Here is a 20,580-nt window from a genome sequence, read left to right on the forward strand (position 1 = left end):
AGACTAGGCTTGGATTCACTGGAGTTTAGAAGGATGAGGGGCAATCTTATAGAAACATATAAAATTATAAAATCTAGCTAGATGTAGGAAAAATGTTCCCAATGTTGTGGGCGAGTCCTGAACCAGGGGCCACAGCCTTATAATAAAGGGGAGGTCATTTAAGACTGGGGTGAGAAAAATAATTTTCACCCAGAGAGTTGTGAATTTATGGAATTCCCTGCCACAGAGGGCAGTGGAGGCCAAGTCACTGGATATATATATATATATATATATATATAACATTACTCTCCCTTCACCATTTTCCTACCTTCTCGCTGTGATTTTTGACACCCTTCCTAACCGATAAGCTAACAATCTCTGCTCAGCGAACCCAATGTCTTGGCCTCCACAGCCATCCGCGGCAATGAATTCCCCATTCTCTTGCCTTCTCCCCTTAAACTTTAACCTTTAACGCCCTTCCTGATCAAGAACCTTTCTGCCTCTCTCGATGCCCATGTTAGCCTTGGCCACCCGACCAACCTTCGGGAATTGCAGTAACGTTTTAGATTTTTGGTTGTTACTCCTTGACTCGAAAGGAAAATGGATATCTTCTGCTTGGCAACATCTCCAGAGAAGTGTTGAGTGCAAAACTCAGGAAGCATTCATCACTTTCTCTTTCCAACCAAAGATTACAATTGAAGGTAGCATTTTGGATCCTTCTTCCAGAGGACCTTACCATCTTCATCTAAATTTGTGTTCAGCACTGGCCTTCAATGGTGTTTCATTTCGTTGAGTATTTTTGGACAGAAGACTATGGAATTTAAAAACACAGAAGACATTCAGCTCGAAGGCTCGTTACACACTATTATAGATAATTGAGTTACAAAGGAACACAACAACAAATTGGAACAGATATTATCTGTGAGGACAGATAACGCATCCAGTTTTTCCACAAGGAGCCATTGTAAAAAATATAGAAGTGATATTTTGTAACAGTATGGTAATGGCAAGTCCCAACCTTGTGCGGGAAGTGAAAAATACTGGAAGTAGACATCTACAAAAGTGCAGGGCTGTTCAATGACACACAAACTGTTGGATTTCTTGCTCCATTTGCTTCGACAACGGGAGGGCCTTTTTGCGGTATGCTTTCACGATTAGCCTGCGCTGATCGTGTGGGTATGGGATGAGTCCAGAACGTTGGCTTCAGTTGTAGAGGCACTCCACATCAACGGAGCAGCAGATGTTTCCATTCTAGGGCGGAAGGGAAAAGAAAGCATGAGAGAGTCATCGAGTCGTACGATACCATTCGATACAATGGAACTTTATTTCTCCCAGGAGGGAAATTGACCACAACAAGATACATGAAACGTGAAATTAAAATGATGATTTGAAAGTCCAGGATTGGGATGTGCAAAGATTTTGGGGGGAGGGGAGTCAGTCTCAGTCTACCCCACGACAGAAGGGGGAGGAGTTGTACCGTTTGATAGCCACAGGGAAGAAGGATCTCCTGTGGTGTTCTGTGCTGCATCTTGGTGGGGACCAGTCTGTTGCTGAAGGTGCTCCTCAGATTGACCAGTGTGTCATGGAGGGGGTGAGCTGTATTGTCCAGGATGAAGAAGATGGCACTGGCCACCACCGATTAATAGGACAGCGTGGAAACAGGCCCTTCGACCCTACAGGCCCCAACAGGCCCTTCGACCCAACACAACGGCCAACATGTCCCAGCTACCTACGTTTGGCCCAAAACCTGTCCTATCCATGGTCTGGAGAAGGGTTTCGGCCCAAAACGTTGCCTATTTCCTTCATAGCAGCTGCAGCTTTCTCCAGCATTTTTGTGTACTATCCATGAACCTGTCTGATTGCCTTTTTGAACATCGCAGCAACGATGCAACAAGATGAGACTTTATTCATACTTGGAGGGATATTGGTCTGCCGACAGTCACAACACACAAGGTACTGGAAAACTTGACGTTAAAAGTGAAACCACAAATGAAAAAGTCAAGGGACTGTTGGGTGGATGCCGTGTGCACCTCTCCTTCACCGTAACAAATGAACAAACAACGTCACCAGTTTCCATCAATATCAATCAATATCAGTTTTATTCGTCACATGCACATAAAGTGCAAGTGAAATGAATTTGCCAGCAGCGGTACAACAAAAAAAAGAACACACAAAAACACAATTTAAAAAAATGTAACACAAACATCCACCGCAGCATTCATCACTCTGGTGGAAGGCACGAAAATTTGGCGAGTCCTCCTCCATTTCCCCCCGTGGTCGGGACCTCAACCCTCCACAGCTGCCGCTGCGGACGTCCAGAAGTTCAGACAAGGTAAAGTCCAGATAAAGTCCAGATAAGTCCTGAATCGGTGAATCAGGACCATACGACTCATTACAGCACCAAACCAAATGGGCAACACAGGAATGAGCTTCCCGAGAGATCGAGTGATTGTTCTTGACATCGCTCGACAGAGTGTGCGATCATAAAATAACGCTTGTCCATAACGTCTGAAGAAGGGTCTCGACCAGAAACGTCGCCTGTTCCTTCGCTCCATAGATGCTGCCTCACCCGCTGAGTTTCTCCAGCATTTTCTGTCTACCTTCGATTTTTCCAGCATCTGCAGTTCTTTCTTAAACGCTTATTAATTTGATTGTGAGGAAACTGCCTGGATACTGACTGAGCACAAAATGAATCTACTGTACTAACCCAGATCAACCCGTGATCTTTAGCGCAGGTGATCACAAACTCAGCCCATGGAAAGGGCAGCACGGTGGCGCAGCAGTAGAGCTACTGCTGTACGGGTTCGATCCCGACTACGGGTGCTTGTCTGTACAGAGTTTGTACGTTCTCCCTGTGACCTGCGTGGCTTTTCTCCGATATCCAGAGCTGTGCAGGTTTGTAGGTTCAGTGGCTTGGTATAAAATGCAAAGGAATTGTACCCAGTGCGTGTAGGATAGTGTTGGTGTGCGGGGATCGCTGGTCGGCACGGGCTCTGTGGGCTGAAGGGCCTGTTTCTGTGCTATGTCTCTAAACTAAACTAAACCGGGCATTGAAACTCCGTGGGTCAGGCAGCATCTCTGGTGAAAAAGAATAGGTGATGTTTTGGGTCAGGACTCTTCTCCAGACATGAAATATCATCCATCCTTTTTCTCCAGAGATACTGCCTGACCCACGGAGTTACTCCAGCACTTTATGCCTTTTTTTGTAAACCAGCATCTGCAGTTCCTCGTTTCTACATTCTGCAGCTAACACTATCCACTTGATTTCAGGTTTAGGTTTAACATTGTTACTTGTACAGTGAAGAGGTTTTTTTTTTGCACTCTGTCCAAGCAGATCAGATATACCTAAGCATAGAAACAACTAAGTCAAACTCACACAGCAGATAGAGCAAAGGGGAAGATACAGAGCGCAGAATATAGTTCTCAGCATTGTAGAGCATCAGTTCCAGAAACAAAGTCCAATGTCCGCAATGGGGTAGAGGTGAATCGGACAGTACCCTAGCTTATGGAAGGGTCGTTCAGAAGCCTGATGAGACACAAAATTCTGGAATAACTCAGCGGGACAGAACCAGGGGCCACAGTTTAAGAATAAGAATTAAGCCATTTTAGAAAGGAGACGAGGAAACATTTTTTCTCACAGAGAGTTGCGAGTCTGTGGAATTCTCTGGCTCAGAGGTCGGTGGAGGCCGGTTCTCTGGATACTTTCAAGAGAGAGCTAGATAGGGCTCTTAAAGATAGCGGAGTCAGGGGATATGGGGAGAAGGCAGGAACAGGGTACTGATTGGGGATGATCAGCCATGATCACATGGAATGGCGATGCTGGCTCGAAGGGCCGAACGGCCTACTCCTGCACCTATTGTCTATTGTCTATTGACAGGCAGCATCCCTGGAGAGAAGGAATGGGTGACGTTCCGGGTCAGACTGGAGCGACCCGAAACGTCACCCACTCCTTCTCTCCGAGGATGCTGCCTGTCCCGTTGAGTTACTCCAGCATTTTGTGTCTATCTTGGGTCTGAACCAGCATCTGCAGTTCATTCCTACACATACAGAAGCCTGATAACAGAGAGGGAAAGAGATGTATTTTGCCATGATGGAATGGTTTAACTCCAGTTATGTTTCACAAAAGCAGGGATTTCGAAGCTGCCGTTGAATAATCAATAGACATAATTTAATGATTAATGCATCATTTTACACCGAGCGTGGGGACTTACAAGATCGAATTTCTAATCTTGGCCCCTAGTATTAGAGTGTGTTGAATTCCAGCCGGGCTTGTTCTGGGCCAATGGCCATTGGAAGTAGCAAGCCTTGTACGTTGGCTAAGTCCCAGCAGTGAGAAGTAGCCAACCTGCTGCCCGTTTTATGTGCAGGAAGGAACTGGTTTAAACCAAAGATAGACACAAAATTCAGGAGTAACTCAGCGGGACAGGCAGCAGCATCTCTGTAGAGAAGGAATGGGAGACGTTTCGGGTCGAGGCACTTCTCCAGACTCGTCAGGGATTAGAGAAACGAGGGATATGGTCGGCGATGTGGAGAGATAAAGAACAATGAATGAAAGATATGCAAAGAAGTAAGGATGATGAGAAGTAAGTGAACGGGCCGTTGTTAGCTGTTTGCCGGGTGATAACGAGAAGCTGGTGCGACTTGGGTGGGGGAGGGATGGAGAGAGAGGGAATGCCAGGGAGAATGTACAAACGCCATACAGACAGTCAGGATCGAACCCGGGTCTCTGGCACTGTGAGGCAGCAACTCTACCGCTGCGCCACCGTGCCGCCATCCCCAGGGTCCCTGCCTTTATTGGCCACCAACTCCTACCCCCCCCCCCCCCCCCCCCCCCCCTCCATCCCCCTACTGTTGGTCTTAAGTTTCTCCCCAACCTCCATTATAAAGGTACGTCCTCTTATTCCGAGGCTGTGCCCTCTGGTTTTAGACTCTCCCATTATTGCAAACGCCCTTCCCACACCAACTCTCTCTGGGCCTTTCATTATCCGGCCAGCTCCTAATGCCCCTGTCCCACTTAGGAAACCTGAAACGGAAACCCTCTGGAGACTTTGCGCCCCACCCAAGGTTTCCGTGCGGTTCCCGGAGGTTTTTGGTCAGTCTCCCTACCTGCTTCCACTACCTGCAACCTCCGGCAACCACCTGCAACCTCCGGCAACCACCTGCAACCTCCGGCAACCGCACGGAAACCTTGGGTGGGGCGCAACGTCTCCAGAGGTTTCCGTTCGGGTTTCCTAAGTGGGACAGGGGCATTACCCAACCACCCCCCCATCCCCACCCTCTCATCTCCGCCTTGCTTTTTTACTGAACAGCTATGCCCAGCAAAGTAGCAAAGAGACTGCGATATAATGGGCAGAAGCGGAGTGATTCACCAGGGTTAAAAGCCTCAGTGCTTTTGTTAAGTTCCGAGGGACAAAAAAAATCGAATGCATTAACTCCATGATGGTCCTGCACTATAAATGAGCAAAGAGTGCCTGACACTAAGTGGCTGAAATGGGAGCAGTTTTCTCTTTCTAAAGTGCTGACAATCTGAGCCTCGATGATCACCACACACTATCGGCAATTTAATTGCAAATCTGACACCTTCCTGCCAGGCAGTCGGAGGGAAAGCGCTGATTTATTCAAGGATACAAACGAGAAGTTTAGAATAAATGGCACATTCTGGCATCATGTGCGTGGGCCTCATAATGGACTAATGATGATGAACGTGAATGTTTCAGCGTCACGGAGAAATCGCTGGCCATGCTACTTCCTCGACCAGCAGGCATCACACTCATTAGAAGGTCTGCTGGTGTCAAAACAGAACAGGGAGAGCTGGGATTGAACGATAGACAATAGACAATAGGTGCAGGAATAGGCCATTCGGCCCTTCGAGCCAAAACCACCATTCAATGTGATCATGGCTGGTCATCCCCAATCAGTACCCCGTTCCTGCCTTCTCCCCATATCCCCTGACTCCACTATCTTTAAGCCAACTTAAGATATCCTGACATACACAGTGGAAGCCAAACAGGAGATGATCGTTCAAAGGTAGACAAAAGTGCTGGAGAAAATCAGCGGGCGCAGCAGCATCTATGGAGCGAAGGAAATAGGCAACGTTTCGGTCCGAAACCCTTCGTCAGTTTCAGTCAGTCATGGACCCTGGGGAGTCCGCTGGGGTGAGTCTAAGTTCTCAATGGGGCGGCGTGCCGGCAGAGTTGCCGGAGACCCGGGTTCGATCCCGACTACGGGTGCTGCCTGCACGGAGTTTGTACATTCTCCCCGTGACCTGCGTGGGTTTTTCTCAAGGGATCTTCGGTTTCCTCCCTTTATGAACTGAATCAAAGTGAGCTACGATCTTATGACATAAACGGAACAAAGCCAAACTGTCCCTTGTGTGCAGGGAGTGGATGAGAAAGTGGGATAACATAGAACTAGTGTGGTTAAGAAGGAACTGCAGCAGATGCTGGAAAGTCGAAGGTAGACAAAAGTGCCGGAGAAACTCAGCGGGTGCGGCAGCATCTATGGAGCGAAGGAAATAGGCGACGTTTCGGGCCCAAAACCCTTCTTCAGAACTAGTGTGAACGGGTGTTCGCTGAGCGGGTGCGTGGACTCGGTGGGCCGTGAACCGTGCAGCCCGGGTAACGGTAAACGTTGGCGCTGTGCGTGCGTGCGTACCTTGCACGTGCAGGTTGTGCAGGGGGAGCCGGCCGAGGTCCAGATCGAGCCGCCTAGCCGCGCTATGCCGTGGTTGTCCGTACACGTCTGCCGGATGTCGTAGACCGCGCTGTCAGCCAGGCACGGGTCGCTCACGCAGTGCGGGCAGCACTCCCCGTCCGCCATGGTGGTGTACTCGCAGTGCAGGGCCGGGCAGCTTACAGGCCAGCAGTCTACCTCCCCCTGCTGCAGAAACACAAAGAGTGGTATACGGTCAGGAGATCCGACAACTCGCAAACTGACCACGGGGGAAGTTATGAAACGAGCTGCCAGAGGAGGTAGTTGAGGCCGGGACTATCCCAAAGTTTAAGGAACAGTCAGGCAGGTACATGGTACATGGATAGGCGGCCAAGGTGGTGCAGTGGTAGAGTTGCTGCCTTATGCCCCTGTCCCACTTAGGAAACCTGAACGGAAACCTCTGGAGACTTTGCGTCTCACCCAAGGTTTCCGTGCGGTTCCCGGAGGTTTTTTGTCAGTCTCCCTACCTGCTTCCACTACCTGCAACCTCCGGCAACCACCTGCAAACCTCCGGGAACCGCACGGAAACCTTGAGTGGGGCGCAAAGTCTCCAGAGGTTTCCGTCCAGGTTTCCTAAGTGAGACAGGGGCATTACAGCGAATGCAGCGCCGGAGACCCGGGTTCGATCCTGACTACGGGCGCTGTCTGTACGGAGTTTGCAAGTTCTCCCAGTTACCTGCGTAGGTTTTCTCCAATATCTTCGGTTTCCTCCCACACACCAAAGACGTACAGGATTGTAGGTTAAATGGCTTGGTAAATGTAAAAAGTGTCCCTAGTGGGTGTAGCATAATGTTAATGTGCGGGGATCGCTGGTCGGCACGACCTCGGTGGGCCGAAGGGCCTGTTTTCGCACTGTATCTCTAAACTAGACTAAACTAAAAAGTAGAAAAAAATAAATCATCATGTTCCTGAAAACCTTGCTGATTACCGTTCAAAAGGCATTTAGATAGACAATAGGTGCAGGAGTAGGCCATTCGGCCCTTCGAGCCAGCGCCGCCATTCAATGTTATCATGGCTGATCATCCACAATCAGTACCCCGTTCCTGCCTTCTCCCCATACCCCCTGACTCCGCTATCTTTAAGAGCCCAATCTAACTCTCTCTTGAAAGTATCCAGAGAACCGGCCTCCACCGCCCTCTGAGGCAGAGAATTCCACAGACTCACAACTCTCTGTGTGGAAAAGTATTTCCTTATCTCCATTCTGGTGGGGGAGAACTGGGAAGGGGGAGGGGATGGAGAGAGAGGAAAAGCAAGGGCTACTTGAAGTTAGATATATTGATACCGCTGCCCAAGCGAAAAATAAGGTGCTGTTCCTCCGATTTGTGCTGGGAAAGTGGAGGAGGCCCAGGACGGAGAGGCCAGTGTAGGGTTTGGAGGGGGAGTTAAAGTGTTTGGCAACCGGGAGAGCAGGTATGTCCAGGAGATACAGGTGATTCCACCAATTTGTTCACCTGGATTATTTCAGGGAGTTAGATGTGGCCCTTGTGGCTAAAGGGATCAGGGGGTATGGAGAGAAGGCAGGTACAGGTGGATGATCAGCCATGATCATATTGAATGGTGGTGCAGGCTCGAAGGGCTGAATGGCCTACTCCTGCACCTAGTGTCTATGTTTCCACCACTATTTTCCTCTAGATCACAAAAAAAGCCAATTTCCATATTAGATCGCCCCAGTTAATGACTTAATTTCTCTTTCAGTTCAACCAGAAATGCTCCAATTTTATATATATATTCCAAGTATTCAGCAACCGTGAGATCGGGCAGGGTTACACATCCTGGGTTAGGGGCTGACGTTAATATGATGCCAACGTTCAAGATTAGCGTGGATCAAAGGATTTGAACACTCAGTGGGTAAATATTGACATTGATCAAAGTTAATCTACAAACAGATGGAAGTTGCTGTGTATAAAGGATTTACAGTTAATCTGCTGCCTTACTGTTGCATGCGTGCATGGTTAAAAAAAGACGCGTTCATTTGTTTCCCTGCAACATGAATCTGGATAAAAATCTCCATCGACATGTTCCATGGTCGTTTTTATTGTTATTGGACTGAGTGGGAAACATCTACAGAACATTGTATGCGTTGGGGTCGAGAGAGAGTAGATGAGTCTTATTGAAACATATAAGATTGTTAAGGGCTTGGACACGCTAGAGGCAGGAATCATGTTCCCGATGTTGGGGGAGTCCAGAACCAGGGGCCACACACAGTTTAAGAATAAGGGAGAAGCCATTTAGAATGGAGATGGGGTAACACTTTTTCTTATTGAATGGCGGTGCTGGCTCGAAGGGCTGAATGGCCTACTCCTGCACCGACAGAGATACATAGAAAATAGGTGCAGGGGTAGGCCATTCGGCCCTTCGAGCCAGCACCGCCATTCGATATGATCCTGGCTGATCATCCACAATCAGTACCCCGTTCCTGCTTTGTCCCCATATCCCTTGATTCCGTTAGCCCGAAGAGCTCTATCTAACTCTCTCTCGCGTGGCATGGATGCTCTTGAGTTCCTTGACTGTTCTCGGAGCACCGGGCAATTGAAAGGGAGTCCACCACAATCTGATCCCACGCATTGCTGGCAGTGGAGAGGTTGTGGGATGAATCACTTGGTGCAGGCGAGCCAGCCCACTCTGACCTACGCACACAGGGGAAAGATCTGAACTGGGTCCCATTACACGTTTGGGTAAACCGAGGCATCATTGAACATTAATATCAGATATGAACTAGTCTGGATCACGACCTCAAGTGGCATTTCACTGCCGACAGAATTACCTTCACTTCATCGATAAGTGTGCACTAATTTGACCCCCCCCCCCCCCCCCCCCCCCCCTTCCCCAGAGCACGATTCTGTAGATTTTTTTTTCCCGCGGCCTGGACCTTTCATAATCACCAGACTCTGCGGCTGAACTCCAGTGATCACTAAAGCTCCTAAACAGCATCTTTGGTAAGGACTTAAGAGAGTCATGTAGAACGAACGGTGGCGCAGCGGTAGAGCAACTGCCTTACAGAGACAGAGACCCAGGTACGGTCCTGACTAGAACCATAGACAGTAGGTGCAGGAGTAGGCCATTCAGCCCCTCGAGCCAGCACCGCCATTCAATATGATCATGGCTGATCATCCTAAATCAGTACACCCGTTCCTGCTTTCTCCCCCTATCCCTTAATGCCTTTAGCCCTAAGAGCTAAATCTAAAGCCCCCGTCCCACTTTCCCGAATTACTCAGAAATTCTCCCGAGTTTTCCCTTGATTCAAGCTTGGAGGTGCCAGCCGTAGATACTTGGGGATATTTTATTTTTAGTCGTGGACATTTTTCGACATGCTGAAAAAACGTCCTGACTTACCTGATGCCCCAAGTACCTACGGCTGACATTACGAGCCGCTACGATACATCTACACACTCCTATGGCCTCCTACAGACATTCTCCGAGTTTGAATCAAGGGGAAAACTCGGGAGAATTCGTGAGTAACTCGGGAAAGTGGGACAGGGACTTTACTCTCCTAAATACATCCAGTGAATCGGCCTCCACTGCCTTCTGTGGCAGAGAATTCCACAGATTCACAACACTCTGGATGAAAACGTTTTATCTCATCTCCGTCTGCAATGGCCGACCCCTTATTCTAAAACTGTGACCCCTGGTTCTGGGCTCGCCCAACATCGGGAACATTTTTCCTGCATCTAGCCTGTCCAATCCCTTAAGAATGTTATATGTTCCTATAAGATCCCCTCTCATTCTTCTGGTGCTTGTCCGATGGGTGCTGTCTGTATGGAGTTTGCACGTTCTCCCCGTGACCGGCGTGGATTTACGCCCGGGAACTCAGGTGCACTCCAAAGACCTACAGGTTTGCTGGGTGATTGGTTTTGGTAAAGATTGTAAATTGTCCCCAGTGTGTGTAGGATAGTATAAGTGTGCGGGGTGATCGGTGGGCATCGCGGACCCAATGGGCCGAAGGGCCTGTTTCTGCTCTGTATCTCCAAACTGAAGTAAACTGATCTAAATATACCAGGTAGACACAAAATGCTGGAGTAACTCAGCTGGGCAGAAGGAATGAGGCATTTTGGGATATAATCTCACACGTTCCGTTAACTGCTTCATTTTTCTTCATCAACTTCTGGAATTTTTCCCGGAAGAAAATTCGGCAACATACCAGGCATCGGCATTGCTGGCAGCTGAAGGTCCAGATGTCGCCGTTGCGATAAACAAGGTGTCCGTTCTGATGCAGGCACTGGCTGGTCACCCTGCTGTCACATTCCGAGCAGCAGAACAGGTCAACGTCGGGGTCCTGACAGTCGCACACCGCCCTCCTGCAGAAGATCTTCCCGTCCTGCGCAGGAGAGGACACAAAGAGGGGACAATCATAGGGAGATGGACACAAAACAGCCGGGGTGACTCAGCGGGTAAGGCAGCACCTCTTGGGGGGGATAGGAACAAGGTGACATCTCGGGTCTTCAGAGACCCTTCTTCAGATTGAGAATCGGTGGGAGGGGGAGATAAGAGGGATGAAAAGGTGCAAAGAATGGAAGGTATGGAATGGGACACTTCATTGTCAAATGACAAGTCACAGTGAACTCTTTGCTTGCACACCCAAGGTATGCCAATAGTGGTCACATAAAGGGCACTGATAAAGTTACAAGGTACCCCTGCAGCTCCTCCTTTGTTCTCACCTCCTCCCCTCCCCCACCCCCCCCCCCCCCCCCACTCCGGGTCCCCCATTGTTCTGCTCCCCCCCCCCCCCCCCCCCCACCCCCACCCTCCCCCCCCCCCCACAACGGCGAAGGAATAGGTGACGTTTCGGGGTCGAGACCTTTCTTCGGACTCAGGGGAGACCCCCCCCCCCCTCCTCACTGCAACAGTACGTGCACTCACCTGACAGGAGCAGACTGAACATCGATCGCCGGCCAAGGTCCACACCTGACCGTTGCGCTTGGATTCCTCCTCCTCCTGTGGACAGTCCCCCGGGCAGCGCTCCCCAAGGGGACACCGGCAGTCAAATCCACCCTCCAGGTTAATGCACACCGAGTCATTCCAGCAACTGTGCAAACCCGTGGCGCACTCGTCGATATCTGCCAAGAAATAACGTGCACACATCACTGGGGCACGGGGATAGATAGATAGATAGATAGATAGATAGCCTTTTATAGTCATTCAGACCGAAGTCTGAACGAAACGAAATTGTAGCAGTCATACATATAATACAATACAATAAAACAACAATAAACACATGTTAACATCCACCACAGTGAGTCCACCCAGCATCTCCTCACTGTGATGGAGGCAAAAGTCTTAGGTCTGCAGTTTCTTCCCTCCTCTTCTCCCTCTGCGCTGGGGCGATACCCGGGCGATGATCCTATAGCGGAGCAAGATAGACCACTCCTTCTAAATGCAATGGGCTGACGTGTAGTACGCAGTGGAGCGGAACGTGGGCCTTTTTGTCATCCATTTCCGTAACCGGACCCGACCCGACTCGCAGTGTAATCAATGTTGTGGGGGCTCAGTTTGTGTTAATAAATTACAATTCTGAAAATGAGGAGAAGATTTTTACCAAATAACTTTCTTTTTTTTACGAGGATGTTTCCATAACCGGCTTCCGTCTCCGCACTTGTATCCTACGGGATCTTTGGTGCGGAGACGGAAGCCGGTTACGGAAATGGGGCTGAAAATTACCCGTGAATCTGCCCATGACCGTACTACGTCTTTTTCGTCGAGTGGATTATCTTGCTCGCTGTAGGATCTTTGGGCACAAGTGAGGCACAAAGATGCACTCCAAAGGCATCTCCATCTCCATCTTGCATAGTGCATTAGGGTTAGGGTTAGGGTCCAGACCCAGACACTGCGCGGTGCCGGAGTCTTGAGCACAAAAACAAACGGCTTGGCAGGTCAAACGTCAAGAGTGTTTTAGTGTCAGAAGTCGCAAAACGGAACAATGAAGGCCTTCCTTGCAACAGGTATAACTCCAGTTTCCTCCCACGCTCCACCGAGACACACAGGTCAGTTTAGTTTGGTTTAGTTTAGAGAGAAACAGCGCGGAAACAGGCACTTCGGCCCACCGAGTCCGCGCCGACCAGCGACCCCCGCACACTAGCACTATCCTACACACACTGCAAAGAATTTACACTTGCACCAGGCCAATTAACCTACAAACCCGCACGTCTTTGGAATGTGGGAGGAAACCTGAGCACCCGGAGAAAACCCACACAGGTCACGGGGAGAACGTACACACTCCGTGCAGGCAGCTCCCGTGGTCGGGATCGAACCCGGGTCTCTCCGGTGCTGGGAGCGCTGTAAGGCAGCAACTCTACCGCTGCACAACCCTGCCGCCCTTTGTAGATTAGCTGCCTTTGGTAAAATTGTAGATCGGAACTTGTGTGCGGGATAGTGCTAGTGGTCACTGGTCAGCGTAGTCTAGGTGGACTGAAGGGCCTGTTTCGGCGCTGTATCTCCAAACTAAAAAACTTTTTGCCAGAGCACCAGCACAAGAAACTTCCTGGAACGTTGCCAAAAAAAATTATCACGAGCAAATACTTTCAATGCTTTAGGCAGCTTTGTGTGGTCCAAACAAAGGTTAAATGGATATTGCTTAAAATTCCCCACACAATCAGCTCAGTGCAGTATCTTTAAGAAAACCTTGGATTCATGTCATAAAAAGTAAAAGGAAATATGATTCTGTCAGCCACATATTCAATATTGATTTGTGAGGCCGACAGTTTGTATTTGGGCTTTGTTTTGTTCTTTTGTATAAGGCCACGGAAATGACAAATAAAGAATCTACAATGAAAGGACCTTAAAAAGCAACAAAAGGTATAGAAGGAATATGTTTGGACTTTGCTCTGGCATTGAGAAAATTCATCAGGACAAACATCATGAGGAATAGACAGTAGACAAAAGACACTAGGCCCTTCGAGCCAGCACCGCCATTCAATGTGATCATGGCTGATCATCCCCAATCAGTACCCCGTTCCTGCCTTCTCCCCATATCCCCCGACTCCACTATCTTTAAAAGCCCTATCTAGCTCTCTTGAAAGTATCCAGAGAACCGGCCTCCTGAGGCAGAGAATTCCACAATAGGAGTAGAATTAGGCCATTCAGCCCTTCAAGTCCACTCTGCCATTCAATCATGGCTGATCTATCTCTCCCTCTGAACCCCATTCTCCTACCTTCTCCCCATAACCTCTGACACCTGTGCCAATCAAGAATCATGGCTTCATCCATATTCCCATCTACTCCAATTCTCTCATGATCCAAAGATGCATTTTAGCCTCGATAAGGAGAGACAAGAAACAAGAGTGTTTTATCGTCATATGTCCCGAAATGGAATAATGAGATTCTTCCGTGCAGCAGCACAACAGAATATGTAAACATTATATTCTGTAAACAACATAATAAATAATATATCGTGCTTCTTATGTTGTTTGTGTGCTTAGTTCATTGTCACATGTACTGCGATCGTGAAGAGCTTTTGTTGCGTGTGTGTGTGTGTGTGTGCATGTGTGTGTGTGTGTGTGTGTGTGTGTGTGTGTGTGTGCGTGCGAGCGCGTGTGTGTGTGTGTGTGTGTGCGAGCATGCGCATGTGTGTGTGCGAGCGTGTGCGCATGTGTGTGTGCGCGTGCGTGTGTGTGCGCGCGAGCATGTGTGTGTGTGTGTGCGCGCGTGTGTATCTCCCAGATAGAGAATTCCAAAACACCATGACCATGAAAATATCTGACGTGGTCCAAATCCTAACTGGTTGGACCTGGTTCTAAGACCATGGTCCTAGCTGTTTAAGAAAGAACTGCAGATGCTGGTAAAATCGAAGGTAGACACAAAATGCTGGAGAAACTCAGCGGGTGAGGCAGCTTGAGGTGAGAAAAGGATCATGCTCTAGTGAAGAATGGATAACTGGTCGTGTGGAGAATGAACCAGGAGGAACATCACAAAACAATCAGCAACACAGCAGGCAGGGCTAAATAGTCCAAGCCCCTTGAACCAAACGACAGCCTTTGCAAGACACACTAGAGGCAGGAAACATGTTCCCGATGTTGGGGGAGGCCAGAACGAGGGGCCACAGTTTAAGAATAAGGGGTAAACCATTTAGTACGGAGATGAGGAAACACTTTTTCACACAGAGAGTTGTGAGTCTGTGGAATTCTCTGCCTCAGCGGTGGAGGCCAATTCTCTGGATGCTTTCAAGAGATAGTTAGATAGAACTCTTAAAAATAGCGGAGTCAGGGGATATGGGGAGAAGGCAGGAACGGGGTACTGATTGTGGATGATCAGCCATGATCACATTGAATGGCAGTGCTGGCTCGAAGGGCCGAATGGCCTACTCCTGCGTCTATTGTCTGTCGCCCATATACAAATATCCGGCAGCGAATCACATTTAGGAGTCTAAATAGTAAACAACTTTGGAATAGAAAATGCACACACACACTGGTAAAAATAATGTCAGCACGACCTTCGTGTAACTCCTCTGAAGACGGGAGTTTGTAGTTGTGAAATGATGTCCGTGTGTTGCACAGGATTGCAGTTACTGCCGCTCAATAAAACCTCTATTGTTCGAAATTTGAACAGGTCCTAGTTATTTTGCAGCTGTCACCTTTACAGTTGCTCAGGTTAGATTTTAATGGAATTTTCAGTGTGGGCAAGGCTTTGTGTTAAATGTGCTGGTGATAAACAATCTACGTTTGCCCAGGGGAACTGGGTGAAATGCACGCTCCAGTGATCTAATGGTCTACTTTTCATCAGGTGCCTGTGTTTGCCAGCGCTTCAACAGAAACACAGGATAAACTGGCCAGTTAAAACTGCGGCAATTCCAGAAAATATGGGCCACTCTGAAACACTAGGGTGTCGAGGCGATAGAGTTATGCCCCTGTCGCACGCTACGAGTTCATTCTAGAGTTCTCCCGAGTTTCCCCCGATTCGAACTAAAAGATTTACGGTAATGGCCGCTCGTAGATACTCGGGGCTCTCGTGGACATTTTTCAACATGTTGAAATATCTTCACGAGTCTTACCGAGCTTACCGCGTTTCCAGAGTACCCGCCGTTAGCGTTACGAGCCGCTAAGAGACGTCCGCGAGCTCCGACGTACATTCTACGTACTTCCAGGAGTTTGATTTTTCTTTAAACTCGGGGGAGCTCTTGAATGAGCTTGTACAGTGGGACAGGGGCATTACTGCCATACAGCGGCAGAGACTCTGCTTCGATCCCGACCACGGGTGCTGTCTGTGCGGAGTTTGTGCGCTCCCCCTGTGACCTGTGTGGGTTTTCTCCGGGCGCTCCGGTTTCCACCCACTCTCCAAAAGCCTACAGGTCTATAGGTTAAGGTGCAGGAAGGAACTGCAGATGCTGGTTGAAATCAAAGATAGACACAAAATGCTGGCGTGACTCAGCGGGACAGGCATCATCTCTGGAGGGAAGGATTGGGTGACGTTTCCGGGTCTGTAGAAGGGTCTCGACCCGAAACGTCGCCCATTCCTTCCCTCCAGAGATACTGCCTGAAGAATGTAGAAGAGTCTGTGGAATTCTCTGCCTCAGAGGGCGGTGGAGGCCGGTTCTCTGGATACTTTCAAGAGAGAGCTAGATAGGGCTCGTAAAGATGACGGAGTCAGGGGATATGGGGAGAAGGCAGGAACGGGGTACTGATTGGGGATGATCAGCTATGATCACATTGAATGGCGGTGCTGGCTCGAAGGGCCGAATGGCCTCCTCCTGCACCTATTGTCTATAAGAGTACCAATGGGACGGACAACATCTCTGGAGAGAAGGAATGGCTGACGTTTCGGGTTGAGAACATTCTTCAAAAACGATCCGAAACATCACCCATATCTTCTCCCCAGAGATGCTGCCTGTCCCGCTGAGTTACTCCAGCATTTTGTGTCTATCGTCGGTATAAACCAGCATCTGCAGTTCCTTCCCACACATAGACAAGGACCAGTACCAGTTGTGTGCGGGGGACCAGGTAGGGGGGAGGAGAGAGGACTTCTAGGAAGGTCAGAAGCACAGCCGCATCAGTTCAGTTTAGTTTGTTGTCACGTGTTGTCAAGCAACAAAAAGCTTTTAGCCCCTGTCCCACTGTCTGAGATCATTCAAGAGTTCTCCCCGAGTTTTCCCCCCGATTCGAACTTGGAGAATGTCCGTAGCGGGTCTGTAGGAGTTCGTGGATGTCTCGTAGCGGCTCGTACGAGTAAAAAGTAACAATTTTTTTCGTCACGAGTATTTTTTTACTCGTGGACATTTTTTACCGTGTTGAAAAAACGTCACGCATTTGCCGGATTTCCCGAGTACCAACCGTTACTCGTACGAGCCGCTACGGGACATCCACGAATTCCTACGGGCCCGCTACGGACATTCTCCGAGTTCGGATCAGGGGAAAACTCGGGAGAACTCTTGAATTACCTCGTACAGTGGGACAGGGGCATTTCACTGCACCCCGGTAGGTACAGTGAAACGTTTTTTGTTGCGTGCTATCCAGAAAGACAATACGTGTTTACAATCGAGCCGCTCACAGCCATTCATAGAAACATAGAAATTAGGTGCAGGAGTAGAGGCCATTCGGCCCTTCGAGCCTGCACCGCCATTCAATATGACCATGGCTGATCATCCAACTCAGTATCCCGTACCTGCCTTCTCTCCATACCCCCTGATCCCCTTAGCCACAAGGGCCACATCTAACTCCCTCTTAAATATAGCCAATGAATTGGCCTCAACTACCCTCTGTGGCAGAGAGTTCCAGAGATTCACCACTCTGTGTGAAAAAAGTTCTCCTCATCACTGTTTTAAAGGATTTCCCCCTTATCCTTAAGCTGTGACCCCTTGTCCTGGACTTCCCCAACATCGGGAGCAATCTTCCTGCATCTAGCCTGTCCAACCCCTTAAGAATTTTGTAAGTTTCTATAAGATCCCCTCTCAATCTCCTAAATTCTAGAGAGTATTAACCAAGTCTATCCAGTCTTTCTTCATAAGACAGTCCTGACATCCCAGGAATCAGTCTGGTGAACCTTCTCTGCACTCCCTCTATGGCAATAATGTCCTTCCTCAGATTTGGAGACCAAAACTGTACGCAATACTCCAGGTGTGGTCTCACCAAGACCCTGTACAACTGCAGTAGAACCTCCCTGCTCCTATACTCAAATCCTTTTGCAATGAAAGCTAACATACCATTCACTTTCTTTACTGCCTGCTGCACCTGCATGCCTACCTTCAATGACTGGTGTACCATGACACCCAGGTCTCGCTGCATCTCTCCCTTTCCCAATCGGCCACCATTTAGATAATAGTCTGCTTTCCCGTTTTTTTGCCACCAAAATGGATAACCTCACATTTATCCACATTATACTGCATCTGCCAAACATTTGCCCACTCACCCAGCCTATCCAAGTCACCTTGCAGTCTCCTAGCATCCTCCTCACAGCTAACACTGCCCCCCCAGCTTAGTGTCATCTGCAAACTTGGAGATATTGCCTTCAATTCCCTCATCCAGATCATTAATATATATTGTAAATAGCTGGGGTCCCAGCACTGAGCCTTGCGGTACCCCACTAGTCACTGCCTGCCATTGTGAAAAGGACCCGTTTACTCCTACTCTTTGCTTCCTGTTTGCCAGCCAGTTCTCTATCCACATCAATACTGAACCCCCAATGCCTTGTGCTTTTTTTTGTTGCGTGCTATCCAGCATGTGGAAAGACAATATGTGTTTACAATCGAGTCGTTCACAGCCATTCACAGATACAGATAAGGGAATAACGTTTAGTGTGAAGTAAAGCTAGCAGTGTCCGATCTTGGACAGTCCGAGGGTCACCAATGAGGTAGACGGTAGTTCAGGACTGCTCCCGGATTATGGTACAATGGTTCAGTTGTAGTTCAAGACCCTGCAAGGCTGGTACCAAAGCCACAAACTGTTCGACAGCTCCAGCAACACTCCCCAATGTAACGGCCGGACACAACTTAGAAACATAGGTGCAGGAGTAGGCCCGTTTGGCCCTTCGAGCCAACACTGCAACTCAATCCTGGCTCCGATCTACGACAGCACCTACAACAGGAGAAGACAAGCTACAACAAGCCCACAGTCACCGAAAGGTTTTGAACATTTGAAAATCCAGCAGCGATCAGAAAAACGTTACGACTCATTAGGCGACTTGAGGAGACGACCCACGACCATACAGGCGTCACCCCGCGACCATGTGCCTGCAGTCGCCGAAAAAATCGCCTAAGTGGGACAGGGGATTTAGAGTCACGTGTTGGAAGGATCTGCAGATGCTGGTTTATGCCAAAGATAGACACAAAATGCTGGAGTAACTCAGCGGGACAGGCAGCATCTCGGTAGAGGTCGAGACCCTTCTTCAGACCGATGTCCCAACCCAAAACATCAACCATTCTTTCAAGGCCTCTCAGATTCAGGCAGGTTTAAGTATTCACACAAGTTTATAGGAGTAGAATTAGGCCATTCGGCCCATCGAGTCCACTCCGCCATTCAATCATGGCTGATCTCTGCCACTTAATCCCATTTTCCTGCCTTCTCCCCATAACCCTTGACACCCGTTCTAATCAAGAATCTATCTATCTCTGCCTTAAAGATATCCACTGACTTGGCCTCCACAGCCCTCTACGGCAATGAGTTCCACAGATTAACTACCCTCTGACTAAAGAAGTTCCTCCTCGCCTCCTTTCTAAAAGAGCGCCCTTTAATTCTGAGGCTGTGCCCTCTGGTCCTAGACTCTCCCACCAGTGGAAACATCCTCTCCACATCCACTCTATCCAAGCCTTTCATTATTCTGTAAGTTTCAATGAGGTCCCCCCTCAATCTTCTAAACTCCAGCAAAGTATATGACTCTGTACATGATTCATTTAAATCGAGGATGTCCAGACACAGGGAATTAGTGGGCAAGGTTATTCGGGATGAAGGGCATGAGTGACATGGTTAACGGTGAGAGATTTATCACTTAGGCACGTCATTCCCCCGGAGGAAGTTGAGATAACTAAAACATCTTTGTCAGTTTAGAAAGACACTTCATTTTAAAAATGACTGATTACTAAAACGATTTAAGCTGTCCAGAAAGATAAATCTTTAACTTGTTGACAAAAATGCTGGAGAAACTCAGCGGGTGAGGCATCATCTATGGAGCGAAGGAATAGGTGACGTTTCGGGACGAGACCCTTCTTCAGACTCAAAACGTCACCTATTCCTTCGCTCCATAGATGCTGCCTCACCCGCTGAGTTTCTCCAGCATTTTTGTCTACCTTCGATTTTTACATCATCTGCAGTTCCTTCCTCAACAATCTTTAACTTGTTGTTGGTACACAAAAATGCTGGAGAAACTCAGCGGGTGCAGCAGCATCTATGGAGAGAAGGAAATAGGCAACGTTTCGGACCGAAACCCTTCTTCAGACTGATGACTTGTTGGTTATTTACTGTATCAATGCTAAAGAAAGAACTGCAGATGCTGGAAAAATCGAAGGTAGACAAAAATGCTGGAGAATCTCAGCGGGTTGCTCAATAGGTGACGTTTCGGGTGGCGACCCTTCATCAGTCTGAAGAAGGGTCCCAATCCGAAACATCACCTATTCCCTTCGCTCCATAGATGCTGCCTCACCCGCTGAGTTTCTCCAGAATTTTTGTCTACTGTAGCAATGCTAAATTCATCTCCCCATATTAGACTCAGACACTGACAGGAACTGCAAACTCATCATTGCTAAAGTTAAGCCTGACTCACCCCGACAGAATTAAACTGTGTTTGTCATAGGTTTGGGTTAAAATACTTTTAACGATGAGGTGCCTCTAATCCACATCCAAAATTAATTTTAAAATTAGTTGGCTCGTGATGTTGTCAAGCTGGAAATGGTGGCACAGAAAACTTACAAGGATGTTGCCAGGACCTGAGGGCCTGAGCTGCAGGGGGTGGTTGGGTCGGCAAGGACTATATTCC

At 48.6% G+C, this 20,580-nt stretch overlaps 1 protein-coding gene across 1 annotated transcript in view; it reads right to left on the reverse strand.

The window, feature by feature from the left end:
* Nucleotides 1-286: 286 nt before the first annotated feature.
* The window catches only part of LOC129705574 (protein kinase C-binding protein NELL1-like), a 336,887-nt gene continuing 316,593 nt past the window's right edge, over nucleotides 287-20,580 (reverse strand). The window contains exons 8-11 of the mRNA XM_055649174.1: nucleotides 11,548-11,744; nucleotides 10,829-11,005; nucleotides 6,634-6,858; nucleotides 287-1,230 (exon numbers count right to left, since the gene is read on the reverse strand). Of these exons, the coding sequence (XP_055505149.1) occupies nucleotides 1,183-1,230; nucleotides 6,634-6,858; nucleotides 10,829-11,005; nucleotides 11,548-11,744 (647 nt within the window). The 3' untranslated portion in view covers nucleotides 287-1,182. The remainder of the gene's footprint in view (nucleotides 1,231-6,633; nucleotides 6,859-10,828; nucleotides 11,006-11,547; nucleotides 11,745-20,580) is intronic.

This window comes from Leucoraja erinacea, chromosome 18 (assembly GCF_028641065.1).
Source record: "Leucoraja erinacea ecotype New England chromosome 18, Leri_hhj_1, whole genome shotgun sequence".
Classification (NCBI taxonomy): Eukaryota; Metazoa; Chordata; class Chondrichthyes; order Rajiformes; family Rajidae; genus Leucoraja; species Leucoraja erinaceus.